Genomic DNA, 22,500 nt, shown 5'->3' with positions numbered 1-22,500 from the left:
CTGCGTTCAGTGAACTGCGCTCCAGGCTACACACACACACACACACACACACACACACACACACACACACACACACACACACTTACATCTCTGTGGACTCTGTAGATCTCTCTCTGTTTTCATTTATATGTTTGTGTCTGTTACCTGCAGACTGGACTCAGATCACAGATTTCTGCATTCAGAAGAGGAACAAACGTGGCAGAGCAGAACGGGCATGTGGTGTTTAGATTAGAGTCATCAAACGACCAGCCCGCCATAATCTCCTCATCATACACCAGAGAATTACAGCTGCGACACAGCGAACAGCTCGACATCACAACCTGAACAACACACACAAACAGATACGATTGACACCTCAAATCAACTACTTTATAAAACAGGGTTAAAATCCCAAAGATTTACACTGATGAAGGGACTCGAGTCATACAGTATCTAGAGTGCCAGACAAACACCCAAAACACCATAGCAACCACCTAGCACCACCATAGCAACCACCTAGCACCCTGTGATAACACCCTAGCAACCACCCAGAACACTCTAGCATCTATTCAGAATACCTAAAAAAAAAAGCAGCAATGACCTGTTTCTCCTCCAGGAAACAATTTACCTCAATGCCCGCACCTTCCTGTGCAGAATCCCATGACTTCCTGTGAGGAACCGCCAACGTCTGGATGTCAATCATGTCAATATCACTCCCCACAGACAGAGAACTCTAGAGAGAGAGAGACAGATGTTAAAGATGTGCCTCTCTGAACGTTTACCTTTAGTAAATTCCTCCCTATTTCTGAATTATTAGTGTGTTTTAGTGGTGTGGCACCTCAGACGTGGCGTTGTACAGTCGCTCTTTGGCCTTCAACAGACTCTCAGTCATCTGGACTTTCCGTGACGGTTTCTGCTCTAAGGACCGGATGCTGGTTCCATTCCTGCCCGGACGTCGGTCACCAACGCTCAACGCCCGTCGGGATGATGCCCGGTTCCGTGTGGGCGTGAGGAGCTGCTGGAGTTTCCCGGCCAGACCACGACTCGGAGATCCAACGTTGTTGTAGTTTTCATCAACTGACTTCCTGTTCAGAGTTTCCCTCACTTCAGCTGACCTACAGAGAGAAACACACACACACGCACGCACACACACAAACACACGCACGCACGCACACACACACACGCGCACACACACATGCACGCACGCACACACACACGCACGCGCACACACACACGCACACGCACACACACGCGCACGCACACACGCACACACGCGCACACACGCGCGCACACACACGCGCACACACACGCGCACACACACACGCACACACACGCACGCACACACGCACGCACGCTACACGCACACACACGCACAAGCACACACACACACGCGCGCACACACCCACACGCAGGCACAAGACAAGATACCCAACGCACACGCGCACGCACACAGACAGAGAGAGAGAGAGAGAGAGAGAGAGAGAGAGAGAGAGAGAGTTGAATAAACCCAATATTCTTATTTCATCATTAATGTTTTTATGCTTGAATCACAATTGCAGGAAACAATGTAAAAAAAAAAAAAGATTTTGTAAGAATGAGATTCTGAAACAATTGATGAAAATTGTGTTTGATGTTTGAGTAACTTGTTTCTCAAAAAAATGGTGATATAACAGTTTCTTTTTTGTTGTTTTTATGTTATTTTTAAAATGTAACAAAAGTTCAAGGTTCATTTTGAAACTCTGGAAAGTTTCCAGATGCTTTATTATTTCTGGTTGCCAGTGTAAATCTCCACAATGTTACTTTTGCCGGGTGCACTAACGTTAAACTACACAGATGAGCCAAAACATTATGAGCCAAAACATTTCACCCGTGAGTTTCAGCACTCACGGGTGAAACGAATAACGTCGATCATCTCCTAACAAGGCTCATGTGGAGGTCTGGGTAGATTAGCTGGTAAGTGAACAATCAGTTCTCGTAGTCGATGTGTTGAATGCAGGAGAATTGGGCAGGCGTAAAGACCGGAGCGACTTTGACAGGGTTCAAATAGTTTTGGCCAGACAACTGGGTCAGAGCATCTCTGAAAGGCTTGTGGGATGCTCCCGGTCAGCAGTGGCGAGTATCTACCGACAGTGGTCCGAGGAGGGACAAATCAAAAACCTGCGACAGGCTGTTGGGCGCCCAAGGCTCATCGATGCATGACGGCAACGAAGGCTATCCCGTCTGGTCCAAAGCGACAGAAGGTCTACTGTGGCACAGAACATTTTAATGATAGTTACGAGAGCAATGTGTCACAACACACAGTGCCTCACACCCTGCTGCGTATGGGGCTGACCCACAGACCTATCCGAGTGCCCACGATGACCACAGTCCACCATCGAAAGCACCTACAATGGGCACACGTGTGTCAGAACTGGACCTTGGAGCCGTGGAAGAAGGTCACCCGATGAGTCCCGTATTGTTTCACATCACGTGGATGGCCATGTATGTGTGTGCCGTGGCACCAGGATGCACTGTGGGAAGATGATAAGCTAATGGAGGGAGTGTGACGCTCTGGGCAATGTTCTGCTGGTAAACCCGGGGTCCATTCATGTGGACGTCAATTTGACATGTGCCACCTACCTAAACATAGTTGCAGACCAGGCACACCCCTTTATGCCAATGCTATACCCTGATGGCAGTGCCCTCTTTCAGCAGGATAACAAGCTCTGCCACACTGCACACATTGTTCAGGAATGGTTTGAGGAACATGATTAAGAGTTCAAGTGGTAAAGACGCTGGCTACCACCCCTGGAGTTCGCTAGTTGCGTTGTTTTCGTCAATTAAAATGATGTGCATTTTTAATGAATAAATATGACATGACGAAATATGGACTAAAATGTAAATAAAAACACAAACACTGCCGAGTACCTGCTGTCTCTCTCTGCGGTGTCACACTTGCAGTCTGCGGTCTCGGCGCAGTCTTGGTAGAAGGTGGACAAGCAGACGTCAGAGCGGCGCACCAGCAGAGGAGCCGTGGAGCTAAGCAGGGCCGGGCCAGTGTCACGGCGTCCAGCGGGAGGTTTGCGGGAGGCGGGGTCATCAGCGCCGGTGGTCTGTGGCGTCGCTTTCCTAGAGAGTTTGCCTTCTAACGAATAAACACACTGAAATGAGACGTCACCCCAGAAACAAGCGATTCAGTTCAACATCTGTATTATCTTTTACTCACTGTATCCTGCCGCCTGCATGCTGCTCAGACTGTTGCTCTTAGCAAAGCTCATCAGCGATTCGTGACTCGAGCTTTCACTCAACGCACTCCAGCTGGACTGGCGAATCAGAGCGGAGTAGGGGCGGGGCTTTGAAAGCAAATCATCTAAAGCAAGAACAGAGTAGAGCAGTTCAGTTTGCAGTCCTAAAACCCAGAAGATACACACAGTAAATAAGTCTACCACGTCACGTAAATTAACATGACGACTGAAGAGCTCTAGTGGTGCTGTAAGTTCAGTTCTGGTATTGCAGATATTTGTTGATGACATCATGGAGATAAAACCTTTCACACCTGGTAGAGCGCCTAAAGACATGCTCCTGTGCTGCTGTTTGATTGGCTGTCTGAAAATAGCCACGGCCAATATCACGTTACGTAGCTTCGCCCAGCGAAGACGACCTCCCTGATTGGTGGATGGCCACTTGCTCTCTAGTACCGCCTACAGACAGAAATATGAAATGCAGGAGTAAACAGAAGCAATTTAATTTTCTATCCTTTTTCTCCCCGATTTGGAACGCCCAATTCCCAATGCGCTCAAAGTCCTCGTGGTGGCGTAGTGATTCGCCTCAATCCGGGTGGCGGAGGACGAATCTCAGTTGCCTCCACGTCTGAGACCGTCAATCAGCGCATCTTATCACGTGACTTGTTGAGCATGTTACCGTGGAGACGTAGCGCGTGTAGAGGCTTCACGCTATTCTCCGCGGCATCCACGCACAACTCACCACACGCTCCACCGAGAGCGAGAACCACATTATAGTGACCACGAGGAGGTTACCCCATGTGACTCTACCCTCCCTAGCAACCGGGCCAATTTGGTTGCTAAGGAGACCTGACTGGAGTCACTCAGCATGTTAAATCATATATTGATTATGACAAAATAAAACACACTTTTACATCAGAAGACGTGTCTTGGACTATAATTTAATGCTAGATTATCACCCAGACACTTAACAAGAGCTCTTGACATTGAAGCAATGCTGTTTAGCGCCTCACTTTATTATAATATCCATACGTGATGGTGTTGGGCGTGATTCCCGCCCTCTTCATTTCTAACAGAACCCTGACGGCGAGAACGGGCTGCCCGTACTGACCGCACAGCTGCATGAGAATACGATAGCACACCTGAGACAGCAAACACAACACAGAGTCAACACTTAATATTCATGAGGAATATCCAAACAGGTATTAAACATCTGTATTAGCATCTCACTTCATCAGGCAGCACCACCTTCCGTGTCTCCATGTGTTTGAGGATCTCGTACGCGGCGTGAAGAGCGCGGACTTTAGTGCTCTCTGCTTTCACAAACGTGGGCAGGTAAATGAACCAGAGACCGTAGCAGTGACCCAGAAGACATTTAGACCACATGTCTGGTACCGACGAATACTTCTGAGCCTTTTTCTGCGCCAGCTTGATTTCCTGAACAGACAGAAACATACAGAGCAGAAAGACAGAAAATATCAACACAAACTGATTCCAAACTGAAGACGGGTGTCAATTAGAGGTCGACCGATATATCTGTTTTGCTGATTAATCGGCACCAATAACAGATTTCATTATACAGTATGAGAGCGCCCTCTAAAAGCATATAAACAAATCAAGAATGCATCTGATTACAACGACATGCTTTTATCCTCACTGTAATATGAAGACTTCAGATTGATCAAATTCTTGCGCTAATAAAGGCAAGACGCAGCGCAACATACAGTTTAACAGAGAGCAGGAGTCTCAATATGCTTTTAAAGTTATTTTTAATTAGACACATCATCTAAAAATCAGCACTCTAGCGCACGTTTACATAGAAAAACAAATGTATGGTTGCAAAAGCGTTCGGTGTGAACAGCCCCTTACAGTTGGTGGAGATCTTTGGCCTTTGTGTTTTGCTCTCCTATAACTGTTTCTCAGATTATGCTTTAATGTTTAAATGCTTTGTCAGGAAAGATGTTCAACTTGTGTGTCCCGAGATCCTCAAAATCAGTTCCAGTCTGATGCGTTTCATCTGATTGAACAGCCCCTGAACTGTGCTCGTAGTCCGATTGAACAGCCCCTGACCTGTGCTCATAGTCTGATTGAACAGCCCCTGACCTGTGCTCATAGTCGATTGAACAGCCCCTGACCTGTGCTCATATTCGATTGAACAGCCCCTAACCTGTGCTCATGGTCGGATTGAACAGCCCCTGACCTGTGCTCATATTCCGATTGAACAGCCCCTGACCTGTGCTCATAGTCCGATCGAACATCTCCTGACCTGTGCTCATGGTCTGATTGAACAGCCCCTGACCTGTGCTCATAGTCCGATTGAACAGCCCCTGACCTGTGCTCGTAGTCTGATTGAACAGCCCCTGACCTGTGCTCATATTCCAATTGAACAGCCCCTGACCTGCGCTCATAGTTCGATGGAACAGCCCCTGACCTGCGCTCATAGTTCGATGGAACAGCCCCTGACCTGTGCTCATATTCCAATTGAACTGCCCCTGACCTGCGCTCATAGTCCGATGGAACAGCCCCTGACCTGTGCTCATAGTCCGTTCGAACATCCCCTGACCTGTGCTCATGGTCCGATTGAACAGCCCCTGACCTGTGCTAATAGTCCGATTGATTGAACAGCCCGTGCCTGACCTGTGCTCATAGTCCGATTGATTGAACAGCCCGTGCCTGACCTGTGCTCATTGTCCAATTGAACAGCCCCTGACCTGCGCTCATATTCCGATGGAACAGCCCCTGACCTGTGCTCATAGTCCGATCGAACAGCCCCTGACCTGTGCTCATAGTCCGATCGAACAGCCCCTGACCTGTGCTCATAGTCTGAGCCGCTTCACCCCCGAGTTCAGCCGGATACCTCTGTTATCTGTGAATATTGCTACTCTACATGCAACTGTACTGAATAAAACACAATGTGCTTTTTCACTGTTATTATGAGTCTGGAGTAGGAATCAGTGTAACACCATGTGAACTGTCTATTGAAGTGTTTCCCGCCTCATTTTACTTTTGACTTCACATTTGAGAATATGGACAAACTAAAACTTTATTTATTTTGTGCACATTAGTTGAAAAGGAAATGCTCTTAACAGACAGGAATGTTCTTTGCAATAATATAATGGTGCTGAATGGTTTATGTGTTTATTGCGCCCTCTGGTGGAGTAATGAAACAACGTCAATTTAAAAATAAGCTGAATGAGTTTAAATTTTGAATATTAGTTTATTTATATATTAATATTTATATATTTATTTCATTTAAAAAAGTACAATATATTTTCATGGTTTATTTTTGTAATAAATTTCAGCACTATTTTACTTTGAGTGTTATTTTTTCATTTAAATATCGTTTGATTAATGGATCATCGGCAGGTACTGCCCATCTTACTTATCGGTAAAATCTACTATCGGTCGACCTCTAATGCCAATACAAAGCAAATTACACTAATTACATTGTAAATTACACAGTTTACAGTCATTAGACGAATATTTGACCGCAGAAAGCAGCGATTCATAAATCACAATCAAATATTCCAGAGATCTGTGTAGTAAGAACGTGAGATTTGTCTTTAAGACCTGTATCGTGTGTGTGTGGCTGCAGGGGGTCAGCTGCTGTACCTGTTTGGTGCGACGGGGGGCGGGGCTACTTGGAGCACTTCCTTTTGCAGCCGTGCGTAGCTGATCCTGAGGCCGATCAAACAACTCTGATTGGAGGATTGGGAACGTGTCATAGCTGCACACACACACACACACACACACACACACACACACAACAAAGCTTAAACAGAGTCTAAAAATAACCTCAAAATACAAATCCAAAATATAACAGAAAGCACAAAGTATACACCAGACTGTAGGAGCCATAATAGACTTGGCCACTAGAGGGCAGTGTACACTAGTGGTGGGATGGGTACTTAAAGAGACAAACAGAAACCAACAGATAAATAGACAGACAGGTAGACAGAGAGACAGGTAGACCGACAGTCAGACAGATAGACATACAGATGGATAAATAGACAGGTAGACAGACACACGGACATGTAGATAGATAGACATACAGGTAGACAGACAGAAAGAGAGACAGAAAGACATATAGACACAGACAGATAAATAGATAGACAGCCAGACAGGTAGATAGACAGACAGACAGATAAATAGATAGACAGCCAGACAGGTAGATAGACTGACAGACAGATATATAGATAGATAGATGTGTAGACAGATAGACAGACATGTAGACAGACAGACAGATATAGAAGACAGACAAACAGATAGACAGACAGGTATACAGACAGATAGGTGTACAGACAAACAGATGGATAAATAGACAGGTAGATGGTCAGACAGACAGACAGATAAACATAGAGGTAGGCAGACAGGCATAGACATACAGACAGATAGATAGACAGACAGTCTCTGATGTAATGGAAAGTTCCTGAATGAAGCTGTAATGAGGTCATGGTGCAGTTCAGTAGTGACATGTGAATTCATGGAGGTATTCCACCGGCACTGGTAGTGATTACCACAGTGTGTGTGTGTTTGTGTGTGAGTGTGTGTGTGTGTGTGTGTAGATTCACCTGTAGTGTGCGGGACACTCTGATCCATCAGGTTCCTGAGGTTCCTCTGGCGGCATTATAAACACTGTGTGTTCACCACTGACAGATTCATCAAGATCAATCAACCTCACCAGCTCCGGCTTCTCCACATCCACCTGACACACACACACACGCACGCACACACGCACACACACACGCACACACGCACACACACACACACACAGAGCATGTTGACTGACATGGACAGTATAAAATAAACGAGGAATCTGATTGGCCGCTGTGGTCACATGCTCTAACCTTCTGCACACACTCGTCGAAGAACTCGAGACTCGTGTGTCTGTCGCTCACAAACGAACATTCCTCGATGAACTGCGTGAACATCTGCGTCTTCGTGAGCTGCGTGTAAAACTTCTGCTGCGTACGGTCACGAGACTTCAGAAAACCTGCCAGAAAACAGCGCCGTCAATTTCATTCAATCATTTCATCAGGAGTGCCGCAGAAACTCATTATTTAATAAGACTGAAGAGACATTAAAGGAATATTCCGGATGCTCAGTATACAGCAATGTTTACATTACAATACTCACTGTTCACAAGTACAGACACAAGACATAAACTGTGTTACTGTCATTAAATCACTTATACATACACAGACAGACACACACATACACAGACAGACAGACAGGTAGATAGGTAGGCAGACAGACAGATACACAGACAGACAGATATGTAGACAGACAGACAGACAGGTAGATAGGTAGGCAGACAAACAGATACACAGACAGACAGATATACAGACAGGTAGATAGGTAGGCAGACAGACAGATATGTAGACAGACAGACAGGTAGATAGGTAGGCAGATAGACCTATACACAGACAGGTAGATAGGTAGGCAGACAGACAGATACACAGACAGGTAGAGAGGTAGGCAGACAGACAGATATGTAGACAGACAGACAGGTAGATAGGTAGGCAGATAGACAGATACACAGACAGGTAGATAGGTAGGCAGACAGACAGATACACAGACAGGTAGATACGTAGGCAGACAGACAGATATGTAGACAGACAGACAGGTAGATAGGTAGGCAGATAGACAGATACACAGACAGGTAGATAGGTAGGCAGACAGACAGATACACAGACAGGTAGATAGGTAGGCAGACAGACAGATATGTAGACAGACAGAGAGGTAGATAGGTAGGCAGACAGACAGGTAGATAGGTAGGCAGACAGACAGATACACAGACAGGTAGATAGGTAGGCAGACAGACAGATATGTAGACAGACCGACAGGTAGATAGGTAGGCAGACAGACAGATACACAGACAGGTAGATAGGTAGGCAGACAGACAGATACACAGACAGACAGACAGGTAGATAGGTAGGCAGACAGACAGATACACAGACAGGTAGATAGGTAAGCAGATAGACAGATACACAGACAGGTAGATAGGTAGGCAGACAGACAGATATGTAGACAGACAGACAGGTAGATAGGTAGGCAGACAAATGGATAGACAGGCAGACAGACAGACAATTAGACAGACAGACATATAGGTAGGCAGACAGACATATATACAGACAGAAAGATGGATTGACAGACATGTAAACAAACAGACATATAGGCAGATAGACAGACAGACAGATGGATAGACAGGCAGACAGACAATTAGACAGATATGTAGACAGACAGAAAGATGGATTGACAGACATGTAGGGAGATAGACAGACAATTAGACAGACAGATATACAGACACAGAAAGACAGACAGATATGTAGACAGACAGACAGGTAGATAAATAGGAACATATCTGTTATAAACAATTTTAAAACGTTGTTGCCATATGTTGAATATATTTCTGTGGTATTTGACCGTATGACACAAATGCTGGAGCGTAACTTGCTCTGAACATTCCTTTAACTCTCTGTATGTCAGGTGTTGAGCGCACCCTGCAGGTTGAACAGTGAACTGCAGTCTGTGGTTCTGTCTGACGGCGCTTGTGTGATGGGCAGCAGGAAGGATCGGTATCCCTTCAGCAAACAGCTCATGAACCGCAGGAACGCTTCCTGAATCTCCAACTCCAGCTGCTTCTGACGGCCGTAAATCAGATCGTAGTCGGTCAACAGGAACTCTAGCGTGGCCTCTTCCTGTCCTGGAGTATAGACTGATGGACAGAGAGATCAGATGAGGAGGCGTGTCTATGTGTGTGTGTGTGTGTGTGTGTGTGATGATGTCAGACTGTCACTCACTCTTCTCCAGGGTCTTGTGCAGGTTTGTAAGAGAGTTCTGCAGGATCTTCACATGTTTCCTGGGCAAAGATCTCCAGCTCAGCGGCTTCTTATCTTCACACCTGACAGGAGAGACGAGGAACTTTATAAAGCAGACATTTAACAGTCTAATGAACAGGAGCATTAGCCCAGAGACTGACTGCAACACCTTTTACACGACTACTCACAATTAAATACAGTCATGAAATACTACTGTTGACTTCTAGAAAGTATTTTATATAAAGAGCACATATTACGTTTTTTAAACAAGCCTAATTTAGTTTTAAAGGTCTCATACAAAAGATTTACATCATCCAAAGTCAAAAAACACTTTCATTTGCTCATAATTTAAATGGCCTTTTCTCCCCAGTGTCAGGAACAACTTGTTCAATGATCGAAACTCCTCCTTTCAGAGACCATACTCTGCTCTGATTGGTCCGTTCTAACCCGTTCATTCTAAACTCCTCCTTTCAGAGAGCATACTCTGCTCTGATTGGTCCGTTCTAACCCGTTCATTCTAAACTCCTCCTTTCAGAGAGCATACTCTGCTCTGATTGGTCCGTTCTAACCCGTTCATTCTAAACTCCTCCTTTCAGAGAGCATACTCTGCTCTGATTGGTCCGTTCTAACCCGTTCATTCTAAACTCCTCCTTTCAGAGAGCATACTCCGCTCTGATTGGTCCGTTCTAACCCGTTCATTCTTAACTCCTCCTTTCAGAGAGCATACTCCGCTCTGATTGGTCCGTTCTAAAACGTTCATTCTAAACTCCTCCTTTCAGAGAGCATACTCCGCTCTGATTGGTCCGTTCTAACCCGTTCATTCTTAACTCCTCCTTTCAGAGAGCATACTCCGCTCTGATTGGTCCGTTCTAACCCGTTCATTCTAAACTCCTCCTTTCAGAGAGCATACTCCGCTCTGATTGGTCCGTTCTAACCCGTTCATTCTAAACTCCTCCTTTCAGAGAGCATACTCCGCTCTGATTGGTCCGTTCTAACCCGTTCATTCTAAACTCCTCCTTTCAGAGAGCATACTCCGCTCTGATTGGTCCGTTCTAACCCGTTCATTCTAAACTCCTCCTTTCAGAGAGCATACTCCGCTCTGATTGGTCCGTTCTAACCCGTTCATTCTAAACTCCTCCTTTCAGAGAGCATACTCCGCTCTGATTGGTCCGTTCTAACCCGTTCATTCTAAACTCCTCCTTTCAGAGAGCATACTCCGCTCTGATTGGTCCGTTCTAACCCGTTCATTCTTAACTCCTCCTTTCAGAGACCATACTCCGCTCTGATTGGTCCGTTCTAACCCGTTCATTCTAAACTCCTCCTTTCAGAGAGCATACTCCGCTCTGATTGGTCCGTTCTAAAGCGTTCATTCTAAACTCCTCCTTCAGAGAGCATACTCCGCTCTGATTGGTCCGTTCTAAAGCGTTCATTCTAAACTCCTCCTTTCAGAGAGCATACTCCGCTCTGATTGGTCCGTTCTAAAGCGTTCATTCTAAACTCCTCCTTTCAGAGAGCATACTCCGCTCTGATTGGTCCGTTCTAAAGCGTTCATTCTAAACTCCTCCTTTCAGAGAGCATACTCCGCTCTGATTGGTCCGTTCTAAAGCGTTCATTCTAAACTCCTCCTTTCAGAGAGCATACTCCGCTCTGATTGGTCCGTTCTAAAGCGTTCATTCTAAACTCCTCCTTTCAGAGAGCATACTCCGCTCTGATTGGTCCGTTCTAAAGCGTTCATTCTAAACTCCTCCTTTCAGAGAGCATACTCCGCTCTGATTGGTCCGTTCTAAAGCGTTCATTCTAAACTCCTCCTTTCAGAGAGCATACTCCGCTCTGATTGGTCCGTTCTAAAGCGTTCATTCTAAACTCCTCCTTTCAGAGAGCATACTCCGCTCTGATTGGTCCGTTCTAAAGCGTTCATTCTAAACTCCTCCTTTCAGAGAGCATACTCCGCTCTGATTGGTCCGTTCTAAAGCGTTCATTCTAAACTCCTCCTTTCAGAGAGCATACTCCGCTCTGATTGGTCCGTTCTAAAGCGTTCACTCTAAACTCCTCCTTTCAGAGAGCATACTCCGCTCTGATTGGTCCGTTCTAAAGCGTTCACTCTAAACTCCTCCTTTCAGAGAGCCTACTCCGCTCTGATTGGTCCGTTCTAAAGCGTTCACTCTAAACTCCTCCTTTCAGAGAGCCTACTCCGCTCTGATTGGTCCGTTCTAAAGCGTTCACTCTAAACTCCTCCTTTCAGAGAGCCTACTCCGCTCTGATTGGTCCGTTCTAAAGCGTTCATTCTAAACTCCTCCTTTCAGAGAGCCTACTCCGCTCTGATTGGTCCGTTCTAAAGCGTTCATTCTAAACTCCTCCTTTCAGAGAGCCTACTCCGCTCTGATTGGTCCGTTCTAAAGCGTTCATTCTAAACTCCTCCTTTCAGACAGCAACTCCGCTCTGATTGGTCCGTTCTAAAGCGTTCATTCTAAACTCCTCCTTTCAGAGAGCAACTCCGCTCTGATTGGTCCGTTCTAAAGCGTTCATTCTAAACTCCTCCTTTCAGAGAGCATACTCCGCTCTGATTGGTCCGTTCTAAAGCGTTCATTCTAAACTCCTCCTTTCAGAGAGCATACTCCGCTCTGATTGGTCCGTTCTAAAGCGTTCATTCTAAACTCCTCCTTTCAGAGAGCATACTCCGCTCTGATTGGTCCGTTCTAAAGCGTTCATTCTAAACTCCTCCTTTCAGAGAGCATACTCCGCTCTGATTGGTCCGTTCTAAAGCGTTCATTCTAAACTCCTCCTTTCTCGCTCTGATTGGTCCGTTCTAAAGCGTTCATTCTAAACTCCTCCTTTCAGAGTCTCTACTCTGCTCTGATTGGTCCGTTCTAAAGCGTTCATTCTAAACTCCTCCTTTCAGAGAGCATACTCCGCTCTGATTGGTCCGTTCTAAAGCGTTCATTCTAAACTCATCCTTTCAGAGAGCATACTCCGCTCTGATTGGTCCGTTCTAAAGCGTTCATTCTAAACTCCTCCTTTCAGAGAGCATACTCCGCTCTGATTGGTCCGTTCTAAAGCGTTCATTCTAAACTCCTCCTTTCATAGTCTCTACTCTGCTCTGATTGGTCCGTTCTAAAGCGTTCATTCTAAACTCCTCCTTTCAGAGAGCATACTCTGCTCTGATTGGTCCGTTCTAAAGCGTTCATTCTAAACTCCTCCTTTCAGAGAGCATACTCTGCTCTGATTGGTCCGTTCTAAAGCATTCATTCTAAACTCCTCCTTTCAGAGTCTCTACTCTGCTCTGATTGGTCCGTTCTAAAGCGTTCATTCTAAACTCCTCCTTTCAGAGAGCATACTCTGCTCTGATTGGTCCGTTCTAAAACATTCATTCTAAACTCCTCCTTTCAGAGAGCCTACTCTGCTCTGATTGGTCCGTTCTAAAGCATTCATTCTAAACTCCTCCTTTCAGAGACCATACTCCGCTCTGATTGGTCCATTCTAACCCATTCATTCTAAACTCCTTTCAGAGAGCATACTCCGCTCTGATTGGTCCGTTCTAAAGCATTCATTCTAAACTCCTCCTTTCAGAGAGCATACTCTGCTCTGATTGGTCCATTCTAAAGCATTCATTCTAAACTCCTCCTTTCAGAGAGCATACTCTGCTCTGATTGGTCCGTTCTAAAGCGTTCATTCTAAACTCCTCCTTTCAGAGAGCATACTCTGCTCTGATTGGTCCGTTCTAAAGCGTTCATTCTAAACTCCTCCTTTCAGAGAGCATACTCTGCTCTGATTGGTCCGTTCTAAAGCGTTCATTCTAAACTCCTCCTTTCAGAGAGCATACTCCGCTCTGATTGGTCCGTTCTAAAGCGTTCATTCTAAACTCCTCCTTTCAGAGAGCATACTCCGCTCTGATTGGTCCGTTCTAAAGCGTTCATTCTAAACTCCTCCTTTCAGAGAGCATACTCTGCTCTGATTGGTCCGTTCTAAAGCGTTCATTCTAAACTCCTCCTTTCAGAGAGCATACTCTGCTCTGATTGGTCCGTTCTAAAGCGTTCATTCTAAACTCCTCCTTTCAGAGAGCATACTCTGCTCTGATTGTGCATATGAGGTATCATTTGAAAGCTTAGAATCTGAACTTTCATTAATAACCATCACTTCTGCATTTACATTACTTAAAATAATAAAAAAAAGGCTTCAAAACATTTGCGTTGAAAAGTAGCGCCCCCTAGAGGCAATGAGGGTAGAAATATTTATATAAAAATAAAAGTCTTTCACATGGCACATACATGGACAAGTCATATATCAAATGAAAGCTCTCAGTCTCAGGAATTATTAGACAGTTCTCTGATAAATGAGACACATTTTCGGAATTATTCCACAGGATGTGTGAATGGTGAGTGTTTAAGGGGTTAATTGAATTCTGTGCTGGAAATGACATCACAACTGTCATTTATAGACATTCTTCACACTATAAATGTTTATTTACTCTTTGTTTACATGATCATAGTTTTAAACATAACATTATTAGTATCGTTATAATGTATCAGTTTCCTAGTGAAGGTTTTACTTCATCTAATGTCATCTTTAATCACCGTTCATGGACTTTGTTTCTTGTTATTTAAAGGCATTTCTCATCCGAGTGAGTAACATCCACTGCACTGAAACTCACTGGAAAATGGTGTTGGTGTCCAGATCCACACACACCACATCAGACGGGGGGTCGTAGAGGTCAAAGTAACTGGAGTGAACGCCCACGATGAAGGGCATCGGTGCACACAGCACATCTGCCATCCGCAGCGGGCACAGGGGGATGTACGGGCAGTACCAGCGCAGAGGAAACATCATCTGAGAGGACATGAGAAACACATGAGAACACAGAGAATGTTTCATCAGCGGGGTGAAAGGTGAAACAAGAGCCAATCAGAGCTCACCAACACCAGCGCCTCGCTCACAGACGTCAGCACGTCGGGCCGCAGTGAATGCAGCAGCAGCTTGTGCTCCGTCAGGACGGCCAGCAGCAGAGTGCACGCGTTCTCAGGACCCAAATTCTGCAGCAGTTTCACAAAACTGGCACCACTGAGGACACACAACCAACCAACCAATCAGAATGCAGAGAAACGACACCAGAGGAAACAGAGAGAATGAAAGTGTGTCTCACCTGAGCGGCAGTGGAGACGAAACCGGCTGACAGAGGAGGAGATTATCATACGGAGAAAGCTGAGGACACACACACACACACTGTAAATACACCATAAACTGCGCGCACACACACACACACACACACGCAACCACACACACACACACACACACACACACACACCCACTGTAAATACACCATAAACTGCGCGCAGCACACACACACACACACACGCAACCACACACAGACACACACACACACACACCCACTGTAAATACACCATAAACTGCGCGCACACACACACACACACACGCAACCACACACAGACACACACACACACACACACACCCACTGTAAATACACCATAAACTGTGCGCACACACACACACGCAACCACACACAGACACAACCACACACAGACAAACACTGTAAATACACCATAAACTGCGCACACACACACACACACACACACTGTAAATACACCATAAACTGACACACACACACACACACACACACACACACACACTGTAAATACACCATAAACTGCGCGCACACACACACACACGCAACCACACACCGACACACACACACACACCCACTGTAAATACACCATAAACTGTGCGCACACACACACGCAACCACACACAGACAAACACTGTAAATACACCATAAACTGCGCACACACACACACACACTCCCACACACACTGTAAAAACACCATAAACTGCGCACACACACACACACACACACACACACAGTAAATACACCATAAACTGCGCACACAAACACACACACACACACACACACACTCCCACACACACACACACTGTAAATACACCATAAACTGCACACACACACACACACACACACACGCAACCACACACAGACACACACACACACTGTAAATACACCATAAAATGCGCACACACACACACACACACACACACTCCCACACACACACACACACACTGTAAATACACCATAAACTGCACACACACACACACACACACACACACACACACACACACACACACACACTGTAAATACACCATAAACTGCACACACACACACACACTGTAAATACACCATAAACTGCACACACACACACACACACACGCAACCACACACAGACAAACACACACTGTAAATACACCATAAACTGCGCGCACGCACACACACACACACACAAACACAGTAAATACACCATAAACTGCACACACACACACACTGTAAATCCACCATAAACTGCACACACACACACACACACACTCATTGTAAATACACCATAAACTGTACACACAACAACAACACAGACACACCCAAACAACCACACTCACACACACACAACCACACACAGACACTGTAAATACACCCTAAACTGTATACACACATACACACACACCCACACACACTGTAAATACACCATAAACTGTACACACACACACACTCCCACACACAGACACTGTAAATACACCCTAAACTGTATACACACACACACACCCACACACAGACACTGTAAATACACCATAAACTGTACAAACACACACTCCCACACAAAGACACTGTAAATACACCCTAAACTTTATACACACACACACACACACACACACACACTCCCACACACAGACACTGTAAATACACCCTAAACTGTACACACACACACACACACTCCCACACACAGACACTGTAAATACACCAGAAACTGTACACGCACACACACACACACACACTCCCACACACAGACACTGTAAATACACCCTAAACTGTACACACACACACACACACACACACAATCCCACACACAGACACTGTAAATACACCCGAAACTGTACACGCACACACACACACCCACACACAGACACTGTAAATACACCCGAAACTGTACACACACACACACACACACACACACACACACACACACTCCCACACACACAGTAAATACACCCGAAACTGTACACACACACACACACACACACACTGTAAATACACCCTAAACTGTATACACACACACACACACACAGACACTGTAAATACACCCGAAACTGTACACACACACACACACACACTCCCACACACACTGTAAATACACCCTAAACTGTACACACACACACTCCCACACACAGACACTGTAAATACACCCAAAAATGTACACACACACACACACACACACACACACACACACACACTCCCACACACAGACACTGTAAATACACCCTAAACTGTATACGCACACACACACACCCACACACAGACACTGTAAATACACCCTAAACTGTATACACACACACCCCCCCACACACAGACACTGTAAATACACCCTAAACTGTACACACACACACTCCCACACACAGACACTGTAAATACACCCTAAACTGTATACGCACACACACACACCCACACACAGACACTGTAAATACACCCTAAACTGTATACACACACACACACTCCCACACACAGACACTGTAAATACACCCTAAACTGTATACGCACACACACACACACTAACACACACACTGTAAATACACCATAAACTGCGACACACACACACACACACACACACACTGTAAATACACCATAAACTGCGCGCACACACACACACACACACACACACACACACACACACAGTAAATACACCATAAACTGCACACACACACACACACAGACACACACACTGTAAATACACCATAAACTGTGCGCACACACACACACACAGTAAATACACCATAAACTGCACACACACACACACTGTAAATCCACCATAAACTGCACACACACACACACTGTAAATCCACCATAAACTGCACACACACACACACACACACACACACACACACTGTAAATACACCATAAACTGTACACACAACAACAACAACACAGACACACCCAAACAACCACACTCACACACACACAACCACACACAGACACTGTAAATACACCCTAAACTGTATACACACATACACACACACACCCACACACAGACACTATAAATACACCATAAACTGTACACACACTCCCACACACAGACACTGTAAATACACCCTAAACTGTATACGCACACACACACACCCACACACAGACACTGTAAATACACCCTAAACTGTATACACACACACACACCCACACACAGACACTGTAAATACACCATAAACTGTACACACACACACACTCCCACACACAGACACTGTAAATACACCCGAAACTGTATACACACACACACACACACACACACACTCCCACACACAGACACTGTAAATACACCCTAAACTGTATACACACACACACTCCCACACACAGACACTGTAAATACACCCGAAACTGTACACGCACACACACACACCCACACAGACACTGTAAATACACCCGAAACTGTACACACACACACACACCACACACACTGTAAATACACCCTAAACTGTACACACACACACTCCCACACAGACACTGTAAATACACCATAAACTGTACACACACACACTCCCACACACAGACACTGTAAATACACCCTAAACTTTATACACACACACACACACACTGTAAATACACCCTAAACTGTACACACACACACTCCCACACACAGACACTGTAAATACACCCGAAACTGTACACGCACACACACACCCACACACTGTAAATACACCCTAAACTGTACACACACACACTCCCACACACAGACACTGTAAATACACCCTAAACTGTATACGCACACACACACACACACACACACACACACAGACACTGTAAATGCACCCTAAACTGTATACACACACACACACACACTCCCACACACAGACACTGTAAATACACCCTAAACTGTATACGCACACACACACACACACCCACACACAGTAAATACACCCTAAACTGTATACGCACACACACACACCCACACACAGACACTGTAAATACACCCGAAACTGTACACGCACACACACACCCACACACTGTAAATACACCCTAAACTGTACACACACACACTCCCACACACAGACACTGTAAATACACCCGAAACTGTACACGCACACACACACCCACACACTGTAAATACACCCTAAACTGTACACACACACACTCCCACACACAGACACTGTAAATACACCCTAAACTGTATACGCACACACACACACACACACACACACAGACACTGTAAATGCACCCTAAACTGTATACACACACACACACACTCCCACACACAGACACTGTAAATACACCCTAAACTGTATACGCACACACACACACCCACACACAGACACTGTAAATACACCCGAAACTGTACACGCACACACACACACCCACACACAGACACTGTAAATACACCCGAAACTGTACACACACACACACCCACCCACACACACTGTAAATACACCCTAAACTGTACACACACACACACACACACACACACACACACACACCACCGTAAATACACCCTAAACTGTACACACACACACTCCCACACACAGACACTGTAAATACACCCAAACTGTACACACACACACACACACACACACTCCCACACACAGACACTGTAAATACACCCTAAACTGTATACACACATACACACACACCCACACACACTGTAAATACACCATAAACTGTACACACACACACACTCCCACACACAGACACTGTAAATACACCCTAAACTGTATACGCACACACACACTGTAAATACACCCTAAACTGTATACACACACACACCCACACACAGACACTGTAAATACACCATAAACTGTACACACACACACTCCCACACACAGACACTGTAAATACACCCTAAACTTTATACACACACACACACACACACACACACACACACACACACACTCCCACACACAGACACTGTAAATACACCCTAAACTGTACACACACACACACACACACTCCCACACACAGACACTGTAAATACACCCGAAACTGTACATGCACACACACACACCACACACAGACACAGTAAATACACCCTAAACTGTATACGCACACACACCCACACACAGACACTGTAAATACACCCGAAACTGTACACGCACACACACACACCCACACACAGACACTGTAAATACACCCGAAACTGTACACACACACACACACACCCACACACACTGTAAATACACCCTAAACTGTACACACACACACACACCCACACCCACACACACTGTAAATACACCCTAAACTGTACACACACACACTCCCACACACAGACACTGTAAATACACCCAAAACTGTACACACACACACACACACACACACACACACTCCCACACACAGACACTGTAAATACACCCTAAACTGCACACACATACACACACACTCCCATACACAGACACTGTAAATACACCCTAAACTGTACACACACACTCCCACACACAGACACTGTAAATACACCCGAAACTGTACACACACACACACACACACACACACACACACACACACACACACACACACACACACACACACACACACACTCCCACACACAGACACTGTAAATACACCCAAAACTGTACACACACACTCCCACACACAGACACACAGACACTGTAAATACACCCTAAACTGTACACACACACACTCCCACACACAGACACTGTAAATACACCCGAAACTGTACACACACACACACACACACACTCCCACACACAGACACTGTAAATACACCCTAAACTGTATACACACACACACACACACACACACACACACACACACACACACACACACTCCCATACACAGACACTGTAAATACACCCTAAACTTTACACACACACTCCCACACACAGACACTGTAAATACACCCTAAACTGTATACACACACACACAGGCACTGTAAATACACCCGAAACTGTACACACACACACACACACACACACACACACACACTCCCACACACTGTAAATACACCCTAAACTGTACACACACACACACACACACACAAACACAGACACTGTAAATACACCCGAAACTGTACACACACACACACACACACTCCACACACAGACACAGTAAATACACCCTAAACTGTATACACACACACACACACACTCCCACACACAGACACTGTAAATACACCCGAAACTGTACACGCACACACACACACCCACACAGACACTGTAAATACACCCGAAACTGTACACACACACACACACACACACACACACACTGTAAATACACCCTAAACTGTACACACACACACACTCCCACACAGACACTGTAAATACACCCAAAACTGCACACACACACACTCCCACACACAGACACTGTAAATACACCCTAAACTTTATACACACACACACTGTAAATACACCCTAAACTGTACACACACACACTCCCACAAACAGACACTGTAAATACACCCGAAACTGTACACGCACACACACACACCCACACAGACACTGTAAATACACCCTAAACTGTACACACACACACTCCCACACACAGACACTGTAAATACACCCTAAACTGTATACGCACACACACACACACCGACACTGTAAATACACCCTAAACTGTATACACACACACACACACTCCCACACACAGACACTGTAAATACACCCTAAACTGTATACGCACACACACACACACCCACACACAGTAAATACACCCTAAACTGTATACGCACACACACACACACACCCACACACAGACACTGTAAATACACCCGAAACTGTACACGCACACACACACACCCACAAACAGACACTGTAAATACACCCGAAACTGTACACACACACACACACACACCCACCCACACACACTGTAAATACACCCTAAACTGTACACACACACACTCCCACACACAGACACAGTAAATACACCCTAAACTGTATACGCACACACACCCACACCCACACACAGACACTGTAAATACACCCGAAACTGTACACGCACACACACACACCCACACACAGACACTGTAAATACACCCGAAACTGTACACACACACACACACACCCACCCACACACACTGTAAATACACCCTAAACTGTACACACACACACACACACACACACACACCCACACCCACACACACTGTAAATACACCCTAAACTGTACACACACACACTCCCACACACAGACACTGTAAATACACCCAAAACTGTACACACACACACACACACACACACACACTCCCACACACAGACACTGTAAATACACCCTAAACTGCACACACATACACACACACTCCCATACACAGACACTGTAAATACACCCTAAACTGTACACACACACTCCCACACACAGACACTGTAAATACACCCGAAACTGTACACACACACACACACACACACACACACACACACACACACACACACACTCCCACACACAGACACTGTAAATACACCCAAAACTGTACACACACACACACAGACAC

At 45.4% G+C, this 22,500-nt stretch overlaps 1 protein-coding gene across 3 annotated transcripts in view; it reads right to left on the bottom strand.

Annotated features, from left to right (window-relative positions):
* Nucleotides 1-22,500, bottom strand: part of LOC127655818 (DENN domain-containing protein 4B-like) — a 62,820-nt gene that overhangs the window by 11,346 nt on the left and 28,974 nt on the right. For all 3 annotated transcript variants that reach the window (XM_052143807.1, XM_052143806.1, XM_052143808.1), the window contains 17 exons: nt 15,159-15,217; nt 14,932-15,076; nt 14,670-14,845; nt 10,004-10,104; nt 9,703-9,918; nt 8,048-8,193; nt 7,772-7,905; nt 6,813-6,927; nt 4,431-4,637; nt 4,214-4,342; nt 3,515-3,659; nt 3,185-3,328; nt 2,887-3,103; nt 818-1,094; nt 608-712; nt 145-320; nt 1-26 (listed from right to left, as the gene is read on the bottom strand). The exon at nt 1-26 is cut by the window's left edge and continues 137 nt beyond it. In XM_052143807.1, coding sequence (XP_051999767.1) covers nt 1-26; nt 145-320; nt 608-712; nt 818-1,094; nt 2,887-3,103; nt 3,185-3,328; nt 3,515-3,659; nt 4,214-4,342; nt 4,431-4,637; nt 6,813-6,927; nt 7,772-7,905; nt 8,048-8,193; nt 9,703-9,918; nt 10,004-10,104; nt 14,670-14,845; nt 14,932-15,076; nt 15,159-15,217 — 2,518 coding nt within the window. The remainder of the gene's footprint in view (nt 27-144; nt 321-607; nt 713-817; nt 1,095-2,886; nt 3,104-3,184; nt 3,329-3,514; nt 3,660-4,213; nt 4,343-4,430; nt 4,638-6,812; nt 6,928-7,771; nt 7,906-8,047; nt 8,194-9,702; nt 9,919-10,003; nt 10,105-14,669; nt 14,846-14,931; nt 15,077-15,158; nt 15,218-22,500) is intronic.

Source organism: Xyrauchen texanus, chromosome 15 (genome assembly GCF_025860055.1).
Source record: "Xyrauchen texanus isolate HMW12.3.18 chromosome 15, RBS_HiC_50CHRs, whole genome shotgun sequence".
NCBI classification, from domain to species: Eukaryota; Metazoa; Chordata; class Actinopteri; order Cypriniformes; family Catostomidae; genus Xyrauchen; species Xyrauchen texanus.
Note: the sequence above shows the minus strand (reverse complement) of the source record. Positions and strands in the feature narration are given on the sequence as shown.